This window comes from Astyanax mexicanus, chromosome 14 (genome assembly GCF_023375975.1).
Source record: "Astyanax mexicanus isolate ESR-SI-001 chromosome 14, AstMex3_surface, whole genome shotgun sequence".
Lineage (NCBI taxonomy): Eukaryota > Metazoa > Chordata > Actinopteri > Characiformes > Acestrorhamphidae > Astyanax > Astyanax mexicanus.
In genome coordinates, this window is record NC_064421.1 from 29,976,253 (window position 1) to 29,997,743 (window position 21,491).

The 21,491-nt window shown below is 37.5% G+C and overlaps 2 protein-coding genes across 3 annotated transcripts in view; both read left to right on the forward strand.

Annotated features, from left to right (window-relative positions):
* The window catches only part of atp6v1ba (ATPase, H+ transporting, lysosomal, V1 subunit B, member a), a 55,109-nt gene extending 42,843 nt beyond the window's left edge, over positions 1-12,266 (forward strand). The window contains exons 11-14 of the mRNA XM_049464003.1: positions 958-1,040; positions 3,613-3,717; positions 4,591-4,720; positions 10,376-12,266. Of these exons, the coding sequence (XP_049319960.1) occupies positions 958-1,040; positions 3,613-3,717; positions 4,591-4,720; positions 10,376-10,527 (470 nt within the window). The 3' untranslated portion in view covers positions 10,528-12,266. The remainder of the gene's footprint in view (positions 1-957; positions 1,041-3,612; positions 3,718-4,590; positions 4,721-10,375) is intronic.
* Positions 12,267-15,588: 3,322 nt separating this feature from the next.
* The window catches only part of shtn1 (shootin 1), a 51,578-nt gene continuing 45,675 nt past the window's right edge, over positions 15,589-21,491 (forward strand). Inside the window, exons 1-3 of one of the 2 annotated variants that reach the window (XM_007244643.4) lie at positions 15,589-15,743; positions 19,280-19,332; positions 19,724-19,784. In XM_007244643.4, the coding sequence (XP_007244705.3) occupies positions 15,680-15,743; positions 19,280-19,332; positions 19,724-19,784 (178 nt within the window). In that variant the 5' untranslated portion in view covers positions 15,589-15,679. The remainder of the gene's footprint in view (positions 15,744-19,279; positions 19,333-19,723; positions 19,785-21,491) is intronic. The other variant, XM_007244641.4, reaches the window with a different exon arrangement.

A 21,491-nucleotide genomic window follows, 5' to 3' on the forward strand; every position in this document is an offset into this window, starting at 1 on the left:
ATTTAAAGGAAGTTATAGAAATATATATATACACAGTAGATATTCTACTAAAATTTATTGTTTAGTCCTCTAAATGGTACACACACTCTCACACACATCCCTCACCAATGGCTTCATCTCTGAAGATACACACACATAACATAATGACTGAATTACACACTCTCACGCCACCACCACCCGGAGTCCCATTGTCACCATTTGTAATGACAGTGCTGTACACACACACACACACACACACACACACACACACTCACACACGCTCTTGACGTGTGATGGCACACTCAACTGGCCAACTAGTAATCAAACACACTGCAATAGAAAGAGAATTACCCTGCCTGCAGTTCCAACACAGCAGTCCAGCAGACTGCACAGGTATTACTGCAGCCTAATACTGTCCCGGGAGAGAGAGAGACAGACAGACAGATAGATAGACATAGAGAGATAGACAGAGAGGGAGGGAGGTGATGCTTGTGTATTGATTCTCGCTTCAGACCACAGAGAGATAGATGAGCGTTCTCCATTCCTTTGGTTACTATAGAAACATCCTTGTAAAAGACCAGTGTGTGTTTCTGAATGGGTGTACCCCATTATAGCTGTATTAGGAAACCTCTCTCTCCTTGTGCTCTCTCTCTCTCTCTCTCACTCCATTGTACACCCCTGTCATCCCCTGAATCACCACAAACTATTACCTTAGACTGCTCCTTCTGCAGTGGAGACACACACACACACACACACACACACACTTACTTTTGAATGGTTATTATGGTTTTGTAAACACTGTCTGTGTTGATCGATATGTTATTAGAGGGGAGTTTAGGTGTTCCACATGCCACCATGTGCCACTAAACCCAGCCCTCTCTGAAATCTCAGTCTGCAGACAAGGTTGAGCTGGTGTTTATAGTGATGTAGACTGTGAGCGTTTAATGGCTCTCTGTGTTTTTTGTTCTTATTTTGTAGATATTACTCATCCCATCCCTGATCTGACTGGTTACATCACGGAGGGTCAGGTGTATGTGGACCGTCAGCTGCATAACAGACAGGTGAGAGACCAGAACCTCCTTTAAGCGACCGTGGTACATCTACATTGGTCTGTTATATTCAGGTGGACAAGTGTAATTGTTTTATTAGTAACAGAAATAATAAGAATGTGAATTAACAATAATAATAATGAGAAGAAAGCAATTAAAAAGCTAGGTAGAGTCTGTGTTAGCTGAAATATGATCTATTGTATTTATAAAATTCTAGAGCAGATTTATTATCAGTAAGGAAAGTGAGAACATTTTATGTTCATATTTCTTGAAAAGAACTCTTAAAAACTGAACTGCATCCAGCATTATGTCTAAGGAAAAAGAGTGATAGTTTAAGCACAAGTAAGGCTGCTCTTTTTTTTCTTTTTCTTTAATAAAGTGCCACAAACATGCACATTGTTTTTATTTGGATCTTATTGGAACAAAAACAATGATGTAGCCTCTCATTATAAGAATGGGGTGTCTGCTATTAAATACATTGTGTGAGACTTATTATAACTTTTTTAATAATTAATTTATTTTTTTGCTACAATTAAGGAAAAGGTGTCTAAATAGTAATGTTTGGGCATTGTTATTTAATTCAAAGCATCATATCAGTATCGATTAGAGGTGTGCCAAAAAATCGATTCACATAAGAATCTTGATTCTCATTTACTACGATTCAGAATCGATTTAAAATGTCCCAAAATCGATTCTGAGGGGCGGGTTTTAGACTGATTTTGGGCTGGGTATTTTTGTTGGACCTGGCAACCCTGGGGATAGCGCTTGTCCTTTCAAACGGAGATCTTCCAGACACACACAGAGCGTAGGTGTTTGAGAATCACCGGTAAGATGGCAGAACAAGCACTATATTACATTAGATTAACGTGTAGTTTCAATGTTTTATGGCAGAATGCTTCATAACAAGGATAAAAAAGATCGCTAGTAGTTAGTTTCAGTAACTGTTAGCTAGCTAACTAGCTAACTTTCCAGTTCCACCTTAAATAACGCTACAGGTGGCAGCGGGCTGCAGCATTTAAGGCGGAACGGAAAAATACAATAAGCTAATCAGAGCTAATTTCAGCTCCTCATCACAGAGGAATTAAGGAATGGACCATATGAATTAATTTCTCCACCTCCTGCCCCCTTTCTGAAGAAATACAACGACCTTAAATTAACTAGTTAATCAGCAGCTGCTCCTGAACTTTAGCGCTCCACTGCTATCATCACATCAGCCCAGCAGCGTCACCTACACACCACCGCTAGTAGCCTGGTAATAAAGCAGTGTTATTTATTATTTATTTATTGTTCATTAACGTCATTGTGATATCCCAGTGATTCCTCGGTCACTGAGGACCCACATTCCTGCACATTTTATTGTTTTTGTAACACATTACCTGCTCCAGGACCAGTGTATATTATGGAGGGGTTTTTTTTCAATAAGATTCATAAGCCAGAAGCAGAAATTTTTATAATTCAAATCGTTTTGAATCAAAAATCGATTTTGAATCGAATCGTGGCCCCCAAAATCGGAATCGAATCGAATCGTGAGATAGTAAACGATTCCCACCCCTAGTATCGATATCTGTATCTGTATTGGTAATGAAAATGTTAAAACAGTACCCAGCCGTAACCATCAGCCCTGACAAGTTATTTGATAGTGGGTGTCAGATGAATGGGACATTTGATTTCTGAAGTCATGTGGACATGGATATTTTCTCTGGCTTTTCTCCATTGGACATGGCAGAAGTCATGGTCGGGGCCCCAAGCAAAATGGACCACAGTGCCACTTCATGATTGCTAATGTTTCATATTTTGTCGGCTGCAGGAATGATAAACCTGGCTGGTTGCCTACTGTCAGTAACTAGTGGGAGGCGCCACCTTGAGATGGATTCTGATAACAATGTTTTTTTTACTTTCCTGTATTAACCCTCAGAATTTAAAGGGGTGTTCACACAGTTTCTCGCTTGAGCCCCTGTGCCAATAGTTTTGCTTGCCCTGTTGTTGTGTGCCTGATTATGATGTGATGTATATCAGGGGTTGGAAATAGGCAAGAATGAAACATATGGCCCCTGAGGTTGTTTGATCTATAATGAATGATGATGAAAAAAATAAACTAAAATGCATTCTTTGGCGAGCTTTTATTTACATACCGCTTGGTGTGAGTTAAGTTTCCACCTGTTCACATCTCCCTACAAGCCCTTTTTTTCCCGGCCGTGTCCCAATTCACTAGCTGGGGCAGCGGTTGTGTATTGGACCGCGACCCTGATGACACGGGCTTGATCCCGTATGAGGAGTGTTGTGTTAATTGATTTATTTTTTCTTTCTTCTTCGGTTTACTTGCTTTAAGATCAACTGTTCTGCAACTGGGTTCAACAACCCTCTGGGCTGGAGAGCTACTAGTCTGTAGCACTTCATCCCATTACACTTCATTTTTCAAAACAGAATTTTTTTTTTTGTGGCCCGCCACGTGATCGCTTGGAAAATATCTGGCCAGCAGCCAAACTTAATTGCTGACCCCTGATCTACGTGATCATTTTTCACCATTGTAAACTTTAATTTCAATAAATACATTTAAATAAATACATTTATTTCATGTTGATAGATATATCCCCCCATCAACGTGCTGCCCTCACTGTCCCGTCTGATGAAATCTGCTATTGGAGAGGGGATGACCCGCAAGGATCACGCAGACGTCTCCAATCAACTGGTAAACAACTTGCACTGTATTCACTCCAGCTTTTATTTACACTACTGTGACCAATAGTCTCCTGTGAACATTTTATAATAGTCCTTTACTCATTATCTGAGCAAAAAATGTTAATTTACTTTATCGAGAGAATACTTTATTTTCAGACCCATGATCTGAAATTTGACTTGCATAAAAACAATAGCTCCATTAGAACATCATACATTAACAACATATAAGATTTAGACAAAGAAATATATAATTCACTCGCATTGCAACACCATTAATAATTATAATTTAAACTCATTGTTCAGTTTAGGAATTGACTGATGCACAAAAGAGCAAAGAGTGCTTTAGACTAATGTTATAAAACCTTGGTGCACTGTATTATCGCCCAGATGGTAGGAGTACTGTATAAATGCACTGCTGAAAACATAATATCAAAGATAATAAAGTTTTGTTGGTCATGCTGACCCTCTAGAAGCTGACCCACAAAGGGTTTCAGTGCAGACTTTACTGATGAAGACCAGCAGCTGTACCACACAGCCTTACTGTAGTACTGCAGAACTGAGTATAAATAACAGCAGTATAGAACAGTAAGAGTATCTGCATCTACTAAGAGTAGCCTTTTTTTTTAACCAGATGTAATCAATATGTTGTTTCCATTTTAAAGTGGCATCAATCATTACACCAAGATATTTATAAGACTCAGTATCAATCAACTTGTTTTTATATTTTTAGCAGATTATTATTGTCTTTCTACTCTAATCTTGTATGAAGGGGGGATAAATATATTGGAAAATATAAAAACAATAATTTATTGATTTGTTTATTTATTTGTTTATTATTTTTTATCCCTCCCTCCCTCCCTCCCCCAATCCCTCGCTATCTTAGTACGCTTGCTATGCTATTGGGAAAGACGTGCAGGCAATGAAGGCTGTGGTGGGTGAAGAAGCTTTGACCTCAGATGACCTTCTGTACCTGGAGTTCCTGCAGAAGTTTGAGAAGAACTTTATTGCTCAAGGTACCAAAAAAAACAGCTTTACTTTTACTGTGGTAATTATTTTGAACCCTGTTCTTGATCAATCAAAAATGGTGATTGTACTGCAGCCAATCTACCAGTTTAGCCAATTTAAGTGTCTGATGTTTAGCAACATTCTGGTCTCCTGCAGTACAAAAATGCTTTATCCAATATTGGTTGGGCATGTCTGACTATTTTGAACTAGGATTATTTTACATAGGATTATTATTATTTTTTTTAATTTAATTTTTTAGAATTAAACAAGATGACACCACCATCTTTACAATGCATAAGCTTGTCAAAACAGGCAGTTTTTTTGGAAAACAATAGCATAACTATGCATTTTCACATTAATTTTAAATATTTGCGTGTAGGTAGAATACAACAATAAGGAAATTCAAATAAATTCACAGCAAGACTCAGTAAGTAAAAACAATAGGCAATATTAAGGTGAACATTGAGGTTATGTCATTTTGTATGATGATATAGTATGATGCAATGATCTAATATAACTATTGTGACAGGTCTATATATATATAATTTTTTTTTTTTTTTTTTTTTTTTTTTTTTTGCAATCAAAGTTGATTATGTTAAGTTGCCCTAGCCCTAATCTAAACATATGTCAAAAAGGATACAAATAATCATTGTATTGTGACAAAAGAACCGTTTTAATCTGTCCTATTCATAACAGTATATAATAGCTGCACTTTTATCTATTGCAGAAAGGTATCAGTGTTGCCGCTGTACACGGTGCATTCTATAAACTCTGCTGATCTGTTGGATATGTTTACAAATCAAACTCTTGGACCCCATAATTGTGTAAAGCACAGGTTGAGCTGCGTGTTTCGCAGTGTTTTTTAACTGCATTCAGTCAGAAGCTTTTCTCTCCATCTCCACTTCACCTCCTCACTCATCACCATGTTTTATATTGATCACAGTCTGAATCGTTGGTGGAAATTCCCCGTCTGCTTTTGTGCAGCTTCACAATAGCCGTGTTTCTGTGGCGGCACAGGGAACAGGAATTGTTTAACTTCCGCTACGGAAGGAAGAATCTCAGCCTACACTTTTATTGATTCCTTTGTATTTGTTGTGTGATTTTAGCCTATGGTTTTTCAAAAGCATTAGAGTGTGTGTGCAACTGCCAACAGGCATTTATGAGTACTTTAGATACTTTTTCTAAACTTATACATATATTACATTACATTACATTGTATTTTGCAGACACTTTTATCCAAAGTGTCTTTTTAATATTGATAGAGAATTGCAATAGAGGGCATAGAAGTCCTCTAATGTTAGGGGTGGGGTCGGGCTGGATTTTGTTGGTCAGCTCTAGGTTTTATTTAGCAAGTATCATGCTTTTAAACAATTCATTACTAAAATACTTGTTTACTGCAAACAGTTATGACAGGAATACATTAAATGCTTAATGGGAGCATCTCAATACATAAGATGGAACAAACTTCCTTTTTTTTGGATTTCCTTGCAGAGAATCAATTTATTAAGCTGGTGAAATCCAACTCTCAAACTGAACCACGACAACCACGCTTTGGTCCAGTATTCACATTCATTGTTAAACTGTTTTTTTTGTTTTGTTTTTTTATTACAATCAATTGATTCAGCAGAACGTGAAATGTATGAAACCACTGCCTTTATATGGCTCTCATAAATGTTGTGCTCAGCAAAGCATACAAGTATGGTGTTAATCAATTAAGGACTGAAGCAGAGGGAAGTTTGATTTTTGAAGATTATAAAATTGCACATAATACGAACACAAATGAATGCAAAATACTGGTAAACAGCTCTGGGGAAAAAAATGGAGACCACTTTATTTCCTGAATCAGTTTCTCTAATTTTGCTATCATAGGTATTTGTTTGTGTAAAATAAACATTGTTGTTTTATTCTATAAACTACGGACATTTCTTCCAAATAAATTCCAAATAAAAATAGTCATTTAGAGGATTTATTTGCAGAAAATGTGAAATTGTTGAAATAACAAAAAAGATGCAGAGCTTTCAGACCTCAAATAAACAAGTTCATATTCATAAAGATTTAAGAGTTCAGAAATCAGTATTTGGTGGAATAACCCTGGTTTATAGTAAGTTTTCATGCATATTGTATGGCATGTTCTCCTCCGCCAATCTTACCTATTGCTTTTGGATAACTTTATGCCACTCCTGGTGCAAAAATTCAAGCAGTGGTTTGATTTGATGGCTTGTGATCATCAATCTTTCTCTTGATTATATTCCAGGGGTTTTCAATTTGATAAAATCAAGGAAACTCATAATTTTTAAGTGGTCTCTCTTTTTTTCGAGAGCTGTATATATTTAAACAGCTGAAACAGTGCACACAAAATGTGTACTGAGCATTTAAAATATAACTGAAGTCGATCTAGGGTGGACAATCATGGAGCTCAAGGGCCCTGGAGACTGATGTTATATTACATTATAAAGTTAATTTTATGTTTTAATAGTTAGAAATTTAGTAAAAAAGTGAAATGTTCCTTTAACATGCCTTTCCAAAATAACCAATCCTGGAGTCACAAAGTGTTTATCATTAAAAAGGGCCATCGGGGATTCAAATGTCGTAAAAAAATGAATAATAAAATAAAACTTAGCTGATTAGTGAGCCCCCCAGGGTAGCCTGTGCATTAATCCAGCCCTGTAAATATATCATATATGTTATTACTATATGTCAAATTACACACACACACACCCCATAGACTGTAATGTGTAATGGCTCATTGCAGCTGTGGCCTAACACACAAGTGCGCAACGGCCTTCAACCACAACATTGTATATCTAACACACATATGCCCACGCACATGCACGCACGCATGCACACACACACACACAACAACAGTCTTTACTGTATGTTTGACCATGTCTGTTTCCTCTGAAATTCAATGGAAAGACACATAGGAGTATTTTAGTTTGTCGCCATCTGTGCCATCCCATTCACCCCCCGTTTTTTCAGAAACTTTGGTTGGCCTTCAGTTGGCCTGTGGGAGTTTATCTGAGCTGAGTCTTGTCTTTGAAAGCGTTTAGTAACGGCAGAGAAGCTCTTACTTTTACACACATTGTTCAAGGAACTTGTTTCTTTTTCTATTATGTCTTTAGCAGATAAAATATTACGCAAAACTTTTTCCCATTGTCCCGAAGGCCTTTGCTCATCTGCAATTTAAAAAGAGGTCTTTGAGAGATTAACCCTACCCCATCTGAACACTTACTAGAGCTGTTGCTTTGGTTTTGACTAAAGATGAAGATCAGTGTTTTTGGGGCTTATAATATCCCTGATTGTCGTTCAGGTTAAACAAGTGATCAGCTTTACCAATCAAGGGCAGGTCTGGCTGATACATTAACCTTTCTGCATAGTCTTATAGGGCTTTTGTAATGTGCTGCATTGTCTCTTGTCTCTCAGGATAAAATGTTTTTTTTTACTGGAACTGTGCTCAAAGTAGCAGTATGTGTTAGCTCTGCTGTGTCTGATTCTATGACACTCTTAAGAGGGGTATCCTGTTAGTCTTCTGATTCTTACTATATTTGGCTGAATGATGGATTATTTATAATGAAAATGATCACTCATCCCAGTACAGTGAGTATTAGAACACTAACCAAATACATTTTTTGCATTCTTGTGCAATAAGTGTTCTGTATTAACACTGTAACTGTATTTTTTGTAGAACAGTCCACAAAAAAAATGTAATATAGATTTTTTTTAATTGGTGCCTGTACTAAGAAATGCTGGAGGAAGCTTTTCTTGAAGAGTGTAGGTGGTTCTTTGTAGAGCAAATAGAACCTGTAGTGATTGGAGTTGGCGTAATGTGCAGCAACTGCTTAAAATAAATGCTTCTGAGACCACCTCCCCTTGTTGTGATTGGTTCTAATCACCTCCTCCCCTGTTGTGATTGGTTCTAATCACCACCTTGTTTGTTCTGAGACCTCCTCCCGACTGTGATTGATTTAATTCACCCCTTAGTATTTCTCCTCCTGAGTGTGTTTAGTTCTAACGATCACCTTGTTTGTTCTGAGATCCCTCCCACTGTGATTGGTTCTAAACACTACTTGTTTGTTTGAAGACCTCCCCCTGGCTGTGATTGGTTCTAATCACCACCTCGGTTGTTCTGAGATCTACCCCCCCCGAATATATATACTGTATACTTCTTATGTTGTCCAGGTGTCCAATTTGTCCAAGTCACGTCAAGCCAAGTATTGTCCATAATACTAACAGAAGTGTTGAGTAATTACTTATATTTTAAAAATAGCCTTTTTACTCCTATTTCATTTTAGCTTGTTTTCATTCCAGTTTCTCATTGTTCAATAAAACCCCCATCCAGATAAATCTCTCCATCCATATAGAGTGAATCTGATTGTGGTTGTATAAAAAAAATATAAGTATATACTGTTCTGACACCCTATTGGTTTAAGTTCCATCACACCTGCACACGTCACGCCTTCACAATCCGGCAAGAACATGGCAGACGTATGTATGTATGAATATGATCCGTAAAAGAGACTTGAGAACTCAAGACAAACGTCCAACTAAGCTTCTTTAATATATTTACATTCTACTAAAATACATTAATTTTCAATAGGCATACATGCAGCTGAGACAGGGAGCCTAGTGCATCCTAAATGCATTAACATTAACATTTTAATGTAACATTATAGTCATTATGGCTTTTAGAAAAATGTGTTTTGGGGAGGGGAGGGGGGGTAGTGCACTATAGGCTCCTGTGGCGCTGTTTAAGCTTTTGTCCTTAATGGCATTTTGTTCCCCTTACATTGCTTTTACTTTTCTACTTTAAGTAGTTTTGAAACCAGTAGTTTTAAAAACTACACTTTTACTTAAAGAGTAGAACGTTTGAGTTGACACTTCAACTTCAACAGACGTGTTTGTTATAAAACCCTAGTGTTTATATTTCTACCTGAGTAATCAATGGCAATATTTTACACCTTAAGCCCCTTCCAGACGGGATTAGTTCCTCAGAGGGACGTCTGTGAAAAATACTTCACACTTCTACTCAGTGATAAAACTCTTGCATCTGGATTGCAGTTGAAAAAACAGGAGGACCAGTGAGTTTTTTTTTTTTTTTTTTTTTTTTTGCTTTCTCTGTCACATGACTTCGCGTTCAGTAGCTCCTTCATTTCCACTCGCTGTTGTGTTTATGTAGATCTCCATAGAAACGCGCGCCCAAAGTGTAATTACGGTGGGCAGCAGTGGACAAATAGATATTTTATTAAATGTGAGGTGACGAAACTCAGAGATGTGCGTCTGGACGGGACTAAAATTAACGGACGACCACAGAGTTCATCGAAAAGTAGGCAATTCATGCGGTAATTTTCTCAGAGGAAGTCTGGACGGGAATAAAACCAAAAAGGACCCCCCATAAAGGAGAAATTACCCCAGGATCCCCTGAGAAACAAATCCTATCCAGATAGGGCTTTAGAATGCTAAACAAAATAAATAAAAATGTTATAAAATACAAAACATTCAAATCAACAATTCAAAATTGTGCAGTAACAAAAAAATAACTCACTTAATGAGACAAAATTCTTTCAAAACTATAATTACTGCATTTGTTTGCCATCACTGGTAATGTAAATAACAGTACCAAAGCAATGTTAATAATGTTTTGTGTGTTTTTGTTAATTTTCCAGGCCCCTACGATAACCGGACGGTGTTTGAAACGCTGGACATCGGCTGGCAGCTGCTGCGTATCTTCCCTAAAGAGATGCTGAAACGAATCCCTCAGAGCACGCTGGCCGAGTTCTACCCGAGAGAGTCCGCCGCCCGCCACGGAACCTCCTAAACCCTTACCACAAAGAGAGGGGTCACGTGACCTCTGTGCACCCCCACCTCTCTCACCTCTTCCACCTCGGCACCTGTATCCACCTCCAGAGAACCCCGGAGAACAAAGTACAGTAACGCTTTAGATAGAGGGGCAAATTCTGGACTGTGGCATCAAGCTTCAACCCCGTAACCTGCAGGGTTGATGGTTCAGGTGTTACTCAGTACGTTCTGTAAATTATTTGGCAATATGTAAATGATGTAGCTGTGCTCCTGTGCACTGGACTCTGCAGGTTTAGGGGTTGAGCTTGTTCTGATATATTTAACATGCTTACAGATTTAAAGGGGGTTTTCATGACGCTCTGAGGAACAGTCCTATGTATTTCGCCCCTTTAAATAAAGTGTTGGTACTCTAGGCTCAGTATCCTCTGTAGACTTGCTGTGTGTGTGAGGTGTGTGTATGTTTCTGTCTGTGTGTATCTGGATGTGCTTGTGTGTTTGTGTGAGTCAAATACATAACTGTGATTAGCGCTACAGTAGTATGTTTGGTTTTGTTCATTTTTCCTGGTGTGTAAGCAGACCTTTAAATCAACAGATGCAAGATGCAAATGCTGGACCCCCGATCCGACCTTCCCTCAACACAAAGGAAATAAGCGCAAAAAAAAGCAAAAAGGGAAAAACGGTGCATTCACTTTCATTTTTAATCTTCAATCTTCCATTTAATCCCTGTAAAATCTCATTGCTCCATTGGTTGATCAGCTGCCCCCTGCATTGTGTGAACGTCTCATGATAGAATGGACCAATAGAGATGCTCTTAAATAAGGAAATCTATATATCGAAATTCTATTTTTAATTTTTATAGAATTAAAGTTTTCAGTAGTGTTACTATTTTGGAGGTGTGAGGTTTTGTTATGACCTTGGTGAATGATGTTTGTTTATTTATTATCAACATTCCATATTCCATTTAAGTGATACCTGTTTGTTAGAGGTGTAACGATGCATTGAAAAACTGTGAATTACATTTCAATTATATTGCAATATCAAATTGCTGATTGTGATATCTGTGATGACTTATACAGTTACATTGGTTTAACATCAGCAACTCACCACTCCAGCATGGTCATGTGACGCCCCACACTAGCTCATGCTGTAACATGGTTAAAGTCATCATCGTGCATTTCCTAAGAGAACATTATGGAAATATATCAAATTATAAACCTAGTATCGTAAATCGAATCATCTATTTATCTATTTGTGGGCTGAGTGTATCGTTACACCCCTGGTGTTTATTATTGCACATAAGAACACAGAGTGATCCTGAGGAGTCTGATTTATTTTAATAACAGTATATTCTATTATATATATATATTACAGATAGTGTTATAAATAGGATGACTTAGGTTAGGCGAATTAAAGCAATGTTTATGAAGCTCTGTGATGAGCATTTTTCGTCGGTTTGCTTAGACTGATGAGATGTCGTCTACAGTCTCAAATTAGCATATTCTCCATATTCTGATGAGTTAATAACCCCCCACGTCCTTCAGAACATTCCCACTACCTTTAATCTCATTTGCGTTACACAGAGGATGTTTACATTTCGTGTTTTTTGGAGTGTTGTGTCTGTTCTCCAAAATATCAGGTGTTCTCCTTTCTCCCCTATCATGTTCAAATCTTTATTGTACACAGTCTGTTGTACACATTGTGTGTGTGTGTGTGTGTGTTGATTACAAGATAATTAAATTATATTATATTCTCCTGAAACTCTGATTGGTTTGGTTTATTTGCAATTTTATTTTCATGTTACATATTGAAAATTCAGTCCAAACTGATTTTTTTTTTTCTTTTTTCGCATTTTCTCACTTTACAATCACAAACCTAAATGTATTTTAATGAGATAAACCAACACAAAATAGCACTTAACTGTGAAGTGGAAATATAATAATATTAATAATATAAAATAATATCAAAATAAAACATGCAGAAGTATTCAGCCCCATTTACTCCAAAACCTCTTAATGAAATCCAGTGCAATTAATTTAGAAGCCTTCAGAAGTCACTTAATTAGTTAATAAAGTAATTGAGTCTCATTATAAATGCTGCTGTTCAGGGAAGGTCTCAGTGTTTTTTTAGAGAACACTAGTGAACGAACCGCATCATAACGACCAATAAAATCACCAGACAGAGATAAAGTTGTGGAGAGTTTAAAGCAGGGTTAAGTTATAAAAAAAGCATCCCACTGCTCTACAGCAGTAAAAAGACCTTGGGTAAGGTTTGGCTATTCATAATAAAACCAAATAGTAAAATCTCCTACTTTTTTACCTGCTTGTGAATAAGTGCATTTGTATAATGCTGAATAAATAAATGTAAGTGTGACTGAATAGCTTCATTACGCTGATAATATGTTTTGGATGTGACTGGTTGGACTTTTTCAGACTAAACCGGTCCCCATCCTGTCTGTGTTTAAGTTTAGGCCTTTCTATCAGTTTTGTTTCTATTCAGTGAATTGAATTGAATTTGAGGATATTTAAAAAGTCTCTTCTTTATTTTGCTTGCTTAATTAATTAGGCTTGACGATCCTGGTCAAGGATAGAGATAACACAGTAATTAATGCTGAAAAAAAGCATAATTTGTCAGCTTTTCATTGCTGCTTTTTTCTTTTTTTTTACTTAAATCATGTCTGGTTATTGTTGGTGTGTGTAATTTTATGCATAAGCTTTTGAAGGGTGGGAGCAATAGAGAAGGATTTCAATTATGTAATGTGTGATGGAGAAACAATCATAATTTATTCTTATTTAAAATAGAAACTGAACGCCCTTCTGTCTGTTGGCTCTTGCTGGTTTTGTAATGGTGTCTAATGGTCAGTTAGTGTTCTGTGATGCACTGGGTTGGTGGGTCAAAGTTGGTGTGACCAGTCCTACAAATATTGGATATCTAAAGGTGACACTAATCTGCAGAAAGCTGGTTAAACTGTCTGACCAGATTAGTAACTTTCTTCCAGGATTTCCCTGTATTTTTATCCATTTATCCATTTAAGACTAAATCACACACACCTGGACTCTATTAAATAATAAAAAGACTTCTGAAGACAATTGATGGCACTGGATTTTATTTTGGGGGTTTAGAGTAAAGGGAGCTGAATTAGTTTTAAGTTTGTGCTTGTAAGGTGACAAAATGTAAAAACGAAGCTCAAGGGGTATGAATACTTTTGCATGCCACTGGCGACTGTGCTATTTGACCGGGTTGCCTGGAATAATGAGCAAGACTAAGCATAAAATAAATCACATGCTACCTACCCCATGCTAGCCAGATAGTTTACCAGTATAGGGTGTGTTTTTTGTTTTTCCTTATCTTCTGGATGAGATAACTTGAGATAACACCAACTTGACTATCTGACACCAGCTTAGACCACCTGAAACCAGCTACCAGCAGAAACTAGACTTTTAAGCAGCCAAACTTTTAAGCAGGGTGGTGGTGGTCTGTAGCAGTACTTACTAAGCCAATTCCCATTAGGGATTAAAACCATTAGGTTTTAATCCTAATGGTTCTAATGTTTTTTATCAGCAGGGTGGTTGTCTATAAGGACGTGATTTTCTTTCCACCTGTGATTAAATAATCACAAACCCCACTTACTGTGGTTAATCTAATTTAGAATTTATAGCTTAAAAAACACATTTTATTGTATTTTTTTATTCGTTCAATCTCTGATACAAAACTCTGAGAGGAGAAGTTGTGTAGGCCTTGTGTGGGCCTACCAAAACAAAGCTAGCAATCTCAAACTTAACTATGCACAGTAACAAAGTAGAACTACCTCACTACTATACTTAAGCACTAAAATGATGTATTTGCACTCTACTGGAAATACATCACTCAAGTCTGGGTCTCTAGTAGTCTATACATGTCTGGTGGCAACCAGCATTGGTTGCCAGGTTTGGAATTTACCTTCAAGTAGGAAATTGGGCTTGTTGTGGGGGCAACAAAAACCCTTCATTGCGAAACGTTCAAAATAAAACATGTCTTGTTAAATAGCTGATGAGAGGCAGGATATGTTTAGTAGGCTACAGCTGAAAGGGGGGAGAGGGTACTTTTTAAAAAAAATTATTCTTATAATAAGTGATTATGACACTGACCATAGCAAAAGTCAGCTGTTCCTGCAATTATTCCAAAATAAATAAACTAGTATTACAAATTATTTAATAGAAATACTACTGATAAAAATGCCCTTGTAAACAAAATATTTCAAAATAATTCAAATTAGATCAAAACATTTTAACAAAGTAAAATTTACGAATGTGCAATACACATTTTAAAAAATATTAGTTCTAGTAGTACTTTTGCCATTTACATTATTTCTAACATTTTACATTATATTAAAATGGAATAAATAATCTATTAGCCTACATTATTTATTATAAAGATCTGGGCTAGTTTAAACTTCTGAAGGGTGGATATTAGGCCAGGTATTTTTGTTGGACCTGGCAACCCTGACCATGAAACTGTTTACATAAACTAGTGACCAACCGAGCCAGCCCCCCAACCCACCCCAAAACATTTCATATTGAAACATTTTTTGAGGATTAAAATTTTTTTCATGCAATATAATTTGATGGCTTCCCATCTTAATTATATATATTTTAGACATATTACAACCGTCAGTTAAAACTGTGAAGTCAGTGTATTTAAATCAAGTTTGCAACCTGTACATATTTCATAAAACCACTTAGATACAATATTTCAATATTTGACACACTAAGGTATATTATTTAGTAAATTGGCTACTCCAGTGTAAGTGGTTTTTGATTTATTGGGAAATCACAAAAAGTAAAAAAAAAAAAAAAAAAAACATCCATCCTGATCTTCACTACAAGAAAAGGTGGTCTTAAAGTGGATTTTTTAGCTGTGGAATGTGGACTTTGTACATGTGTAAACAGGACCATGTGAATAAAGCATTAATCCTGATTATAATCTGAATCATGTGGGCCGGATAAATAGTAAATAAACTCTACGGGGGTGAGTTCGGACAGAATGTTAAATATCGAGTCTGAGGTAAACCGCCACAGCGGTTCACCGGTTCACCCTCAGGTGCGCGAGCTCACTTCCTGTTGGGCGCGCGGATGAGCAGGTAAAACAGCAGGTAAAGCGGAGAGGGCTGTGGAAGCAGCAGAAGAGTTTTCCTCATGGCGTCTACAGCAGAAGAAGAGCAGAAGCAGATGAGGACCATAGCCGAGCTCTCGGATCAGGGTAAGCCCGGGCCCGGTGGATCTGTTTACCTGCGGGAAGCTCGCGCTGCTCGACTAATCTCAGCGTTTCAGTCTCTGATCCACATCCATATAAGGAGAGTTCAGCTAAAGCTCGAGCTGCAGAGAAACTCCTCAAATTACTCTCAAACTGCTGAATATCAGCGAGGAAACCAGTCTACTTCACCCTCAGACCAGGTTCAGTCATTAACCCTTACCTGCTCACTCATTCTCTGGGATTAATTTGGTTCTGGTGGATGTGTTTGTATGAAAACCCTTAAAATAACGTTATTTTGAGATACTATCTCATTATATATAGAGTATTAGTCAAACACGAATATTAAGTCAACCAAACTACGAGGGAAAATTTAATTTAACTACGTGGAATTATTTAATAAACAAAAAAGTATTAAACCAACCAAAATATGTTTTATATTTTGCATTCTTAGACAACAGTTTTGCACATTTCTGCATTTTCTCAGTCAGTTTTATGAGGTAGAGTCACATGGAGTGGCTTTTAGTCAACAGCTGTGCCTGTAAGGATTATATTTACAGTAATAAATGCTAAATTATCAGGATGTATCATCAGATAGTAAGTAAACATGCTAAGTTTAAGCACTGACAGCTTTTGTTAGCAGCACTTCATCCAGTACTCCCTATTTGGACTGTGCAGTCCATCACACGTTTGTTTTGGCCTCTGACTCCACCTGCTGCACCTTCCCCAACGCCAACTCCACCCCGAGGTGGCCAGTATGTTACACAACAGCGAGCCAGAGGTGCTGCAGCATGGAAGCTAGCTAGCAAGCAGGCTGGTTCAGATCTCTATATTGACTCAGTTTAGCTATGGATGTGATAATATATAACTTTCTAGCTAATTATTTGTTTATTTATCTTTCTGTCATGTAATATACAGTCAATATAATGCTAGATATGGGTTTTAGTATTTGTATTATGTGTTATGTATATTATATACTATAGTATTTTTAGTATTTCTCCTCCACTCTCACTCTCGCTCCTCCTCTCTGTCCTTTGCCTTTCCTAACAGCAGCACCTGCGAAACTGGCTTTGCTTGACAGCAGTGAGGACACGTCAAAACGAGAGATTTAGATCAGATGCGATCTAGATCAGGCTGCAACAAGATAAAATATATTAAATGTACATGTTATCTGTTAAACCAAGTAGGGCCTGTAAAGTAGTAACTCCAGCTCTGGGGTGTGTATGTTTGGAGCAGTGGGATTTTCTCGGTATAACAGGCTTAGCTTAGGCTATGGAGCTAGCGGTGCGGATAAAGTTCACATTATAGCCGGTTTATATGGAAACAATGAAAACACTCTAAACATATTCATTAGCTGATTAACATACAGAGTATGACTCGTCGTTTTTTTCCATGGTAGAAGTCTCTGAACCCATCTTGCACTGGATTGTGTAGATTCAGCCTCCTTAGCTTGGCAACCCGAGTGAGCTTCGTGTCTGGGTAGGGGTGGGCAGGGCAGACAACTCTCTGTGGTGTTTTGAAATTGGACTGCTGTAGCTATTTCACACGCTTGCTCTCATTTCTTACTGAATGAATGAATTACTTAATGAATTGCTCATACAGCTATGTGAAGTTGCACTCATTGCTGACACAGATGTGCAAATGCACACAAAAGAACACAGCTTGTCTAGTTCTTGTATTGTAGACATTACAAGAATTGTAGACATTGCTAGAATGTGGACAGAATAGGACTTTCTAGAGCAGATAAACCTACATTAACCTATTAGCATTGTGTCAGATGTGGACAAGAAGCCTTAGATTTGTGAAGCTGTGGAAGTATCTTCTCTGAAATGATTATGGGTGCACCATCCCATATTGGGACGAGTTAGGGATGAGTTGGTGGCAGAGATAATTCAACCATAAATTCTGACCTTACTAATGCATATCTTGTAATGAATGCAATCAAGTCCCCACAGCAGTGCCTCTGAATCTAGTAGAGAGTCTTCTCTGGACAGTGGAGACAGTTACTCCAACAAAAGCAAGATAAACTCTTTTATTTAGTAGTCTTAAACTTAGAGTAATCAATGAATGAACAGGTTACCAGCTCTGCTAGTTGGTTCTGCTAGCTATTGCTCCTTTTTATGTAGTTTTGTCTGACAGGAGTGTGAGGCGTGGCTCTACTGGACTTTGCTCCCTCCAGCCAAAGCAGGAACTGATGGGGTCACTTTAGGTCAAATCAGTTTAGATCTCATTGTCATTCCTTCTCTTTTTACCACAGCCGCAGGGCCATTTTGAGGAATTTGGGGGCTCCAGGCAAAATGGACAACCTAACTAATAGTCACTATGCACATTTTTTAAAGTATATTGGTATACCTACCGACATACATAATACTGGACATGAATGTTCCAGTCTGGTTATATGATATACAGAATTCATAGGTTATTCCTGCATCCCCCTTGTTAAGAAGATGATTGCAGTGTCAGTAAATATGATAAACTGCGTTTTACTTATCCTGTTATATTATCAGCCTTTTTGACTAAATCGCTGCTCTAACTGGTATAGTTCTCTGCTAGCATTAACTACCATGCAGGTAGCTTAACTAGCTAACATAAACATTACCCATATATGTTGTTGCTAGCCTACCTGCTGCTACATTACACCATTTGCAGGCCTAATTTATCCAATACAGATTATCACAATTATCACTGTCTTGTTTTTTTTGTCTTCCTCTTTCTCTCTCTCGTTTCTTTCCTGGCTTCCAATACTTTCAATTTAAAATAAAAAAATCTTAAGGACTGCTGCTTTAAATGATCTAAATGAATTTTGTCTTGAATTTTAAAGAAACAGTGCAGTATAAAACATTTGAGAACTAACAAAGCATAATATAGTTCAGTGTAAATTATAAATTTTCACTTGACGTAACCGAATATCTAAAAATAGGGATACACTGAATATTTGGCAGCCAAAACTAGAATTAAAAGCACTTTCAGTGTTTTTAGACAAATAATTTCATTTGCCAAATATTTGTTTAATCTCTATTTCAGATACTATATTACAGTTTTATGCTCAACTGTAAAATTAGTTCTACACTGCTATGCACATAAATAATATTAAATATCAGTATCTGTCCACAATTCTAATATTAGTGTGTCCCAGAAGTTTTTTTTCTGGACTTCAGCTTGACAGACATTATATTTAGCTACTGTTGAGGAAGTTTAGTAGCAGACACTGTCATTGTTCATCTTTTTGTGGAACCAGATGACCCACCTGTTACTCATTCACCACCTCATGCCAGTTCCACAGACAGATAAATGAACCGTGAATAAACCAAAACCAAAACAGGACCCATAGCTTCCCCCTGTGCTTCTCCAGCTTCATCAGGTTGGAAAGAATAGATCACTGGTTCCTGCCACAGGCCAGGCTGTTGGTTACCAGGCTGTTAAACTTCCCCTGAGTGTTTAGCTGCGGCTCTGTCTGTCACAGCGCCGAGGCTGGAGGTGTAGACTGGTCAGTATTGATGGTCAGTTGTGGATGATGGCTTACTGGACTCCCTGTTTCTCCACAGCTCTCCGCCAGTATGAGGTCCTGCGGAAGGAGCATGAGAAAACCAAGTTGGAGGTGAGTGAGACTGTATATAAGAGATCACAGTGACATTTTTTAAAATAAAGTGTTGGTAAAAAAAAAAAAAAAAGAGTACCGGTTCTACAGTGTGTAACAAATCTAAATGTTTATAGTACAAAGTAAACAAGTGTAACACAATAGAAATACCTGCCAGAATACTGTAGGTAGGTGTGGCTCTGTGGTCTATATAATTAGCAATAGTACAGTGGAAATGGCAGTCTATATGTAGTACAGTGCATTTAATCAACTGTAAGTAACTGTACTACATGTACACAATGTAAATAAGTCTAAATACTAGTCTAAATGTTGTACTGTGTGTGTGTATAAATAAATAACTGTACAAACGGAATAAAATCCAGTAATTTAACTGTGTGGTTTGTTTTTTCAGTGTAAGCAGCTAAAGAAGGAGCGAGATGAAGCCCAGAAGAAGCTGGAGGAGTTTGAAAGAGGTGAGTTTTTAAATTCTTCTGCAGATTTACCCTAAAACCCACCACACAGTGAGTGTTTTCCAAACCTCATTAACAGCAGGAGTATTTAACCAAACATACTTAGAGAATGGCAGATGATGAGGACTACACACTCTTGCGCTTTATAGTATGATTAAGAGTGCTGTAATACTGTAATGCTGTAATCTTCTCCATCCACCACCACAGATCAGCTGCTCATCATCCATCTTACTCTATAAGCCATTAGTGGAGCTGCTATACACCTGAATATATAAAACCTATGTGGATGTATGAAAGACTTTTTAAAATTAATTTAAAAGCCATTTGACCAGTGGTAGGATGGTCCCCCCTTTAATGTGAGTCTTGGTCCTCCCAAGGTTTCTTACTCCTCCTGCAGCTCTGAGGGAGTTTTTCCTTGCCTCCTTGCTCACTGGGGGTTCTGTATTATGTATATTCTATGTTTAATGTTTTGCCTGATTCTTTGTCCTGTAATCATGTTTCTGTAAAGCTGCTTTGTGCCAACACCAGTTGTAAAAAGCGCTATACAAATAAATTTGATTTGATTTGATTTGATTTGATAATACTGTAGTGCTTTAATTCTGTAGTGATGTAATGCGTTACGCTGTAGTGCTGTAATGCGTTACGCTGTAATACTGTAGTGCTGAAATACTGTAGTGCTGTAATACTGTAGTGCTGTAATACTGCAGTGATGTAATTCTGTAGTGATGTAATACGTGCGTATAAATCTATAGCAGTAGAATTCTCTGCTGGTCTCTGTGAATGATCTGTGTGTTCAGGCTTCAGAACACTGTGGACTCCGGACTACTGTGGGTGTTGTTCAGGCATGTCTGCACGAGCCTTAAACACACACACACACACACACACACACCCAAACACACACACACTTTCTTTAATACTTTCTTCACTGCTGACACACACAAGCCTGTATGTTATAACAATTAATTCATAACATAATATTATAGTAATAAAGTATTTAGTAAAAAATAGAAACAAAAAAGCCTAATAATTATTATCTTAAATTAAGGTATGCAGCTCTTATTTCTCTCGCTCTTATTTAGAAACCCACAGTTTACCTTCTGTGCTCTCCTGGTGGAATAGAGGTGAATTGGACCTGTCGGAGAGAGAGAGTGTTGTGTTGTAATATCTGGGATGGGTTATTATGGGCTGTGATCAGAGCGAGGCGTGTTGTTGCCTGTTTTTCCCCGCTACACACATTGTGTACCATTTCCACTTAAATAACAGCAGCAAAGCCAACGTGGGGCTTTCAGGTTTTCACACCCATTATGCCGTTTCAGACCCGACCACCACCACGCCTCCCCCCTGAAAATTACCTCTATTCACACACAGAAAGAAAGAAAGAGAGAGAGAAAGAAAGAAAGAGAGAGAGTTAGATAGACACAATGTAAAGAATAACCACCAGATTCACATTATGCCTAAAAGTGAAAAAGTGGCAGAAATGTAGATAGGAGGTTTTTGCATGTCTCTTCATATCCTTTTGTTTTCTTTTGTTTTCTGCACTAAAGACATTTTAGTATTTGTTAAGTTTAACATAATTTCCTGATATATTAGTTACATCTACACATATTAAACCACATAGACATGCCACTCATATTTCATAAGACAGGGATTTGCATTGTGTCACAAAACGGTTCATCAGGAGTGTGAGTGTGAGTTCGAGCAGCTTCATAC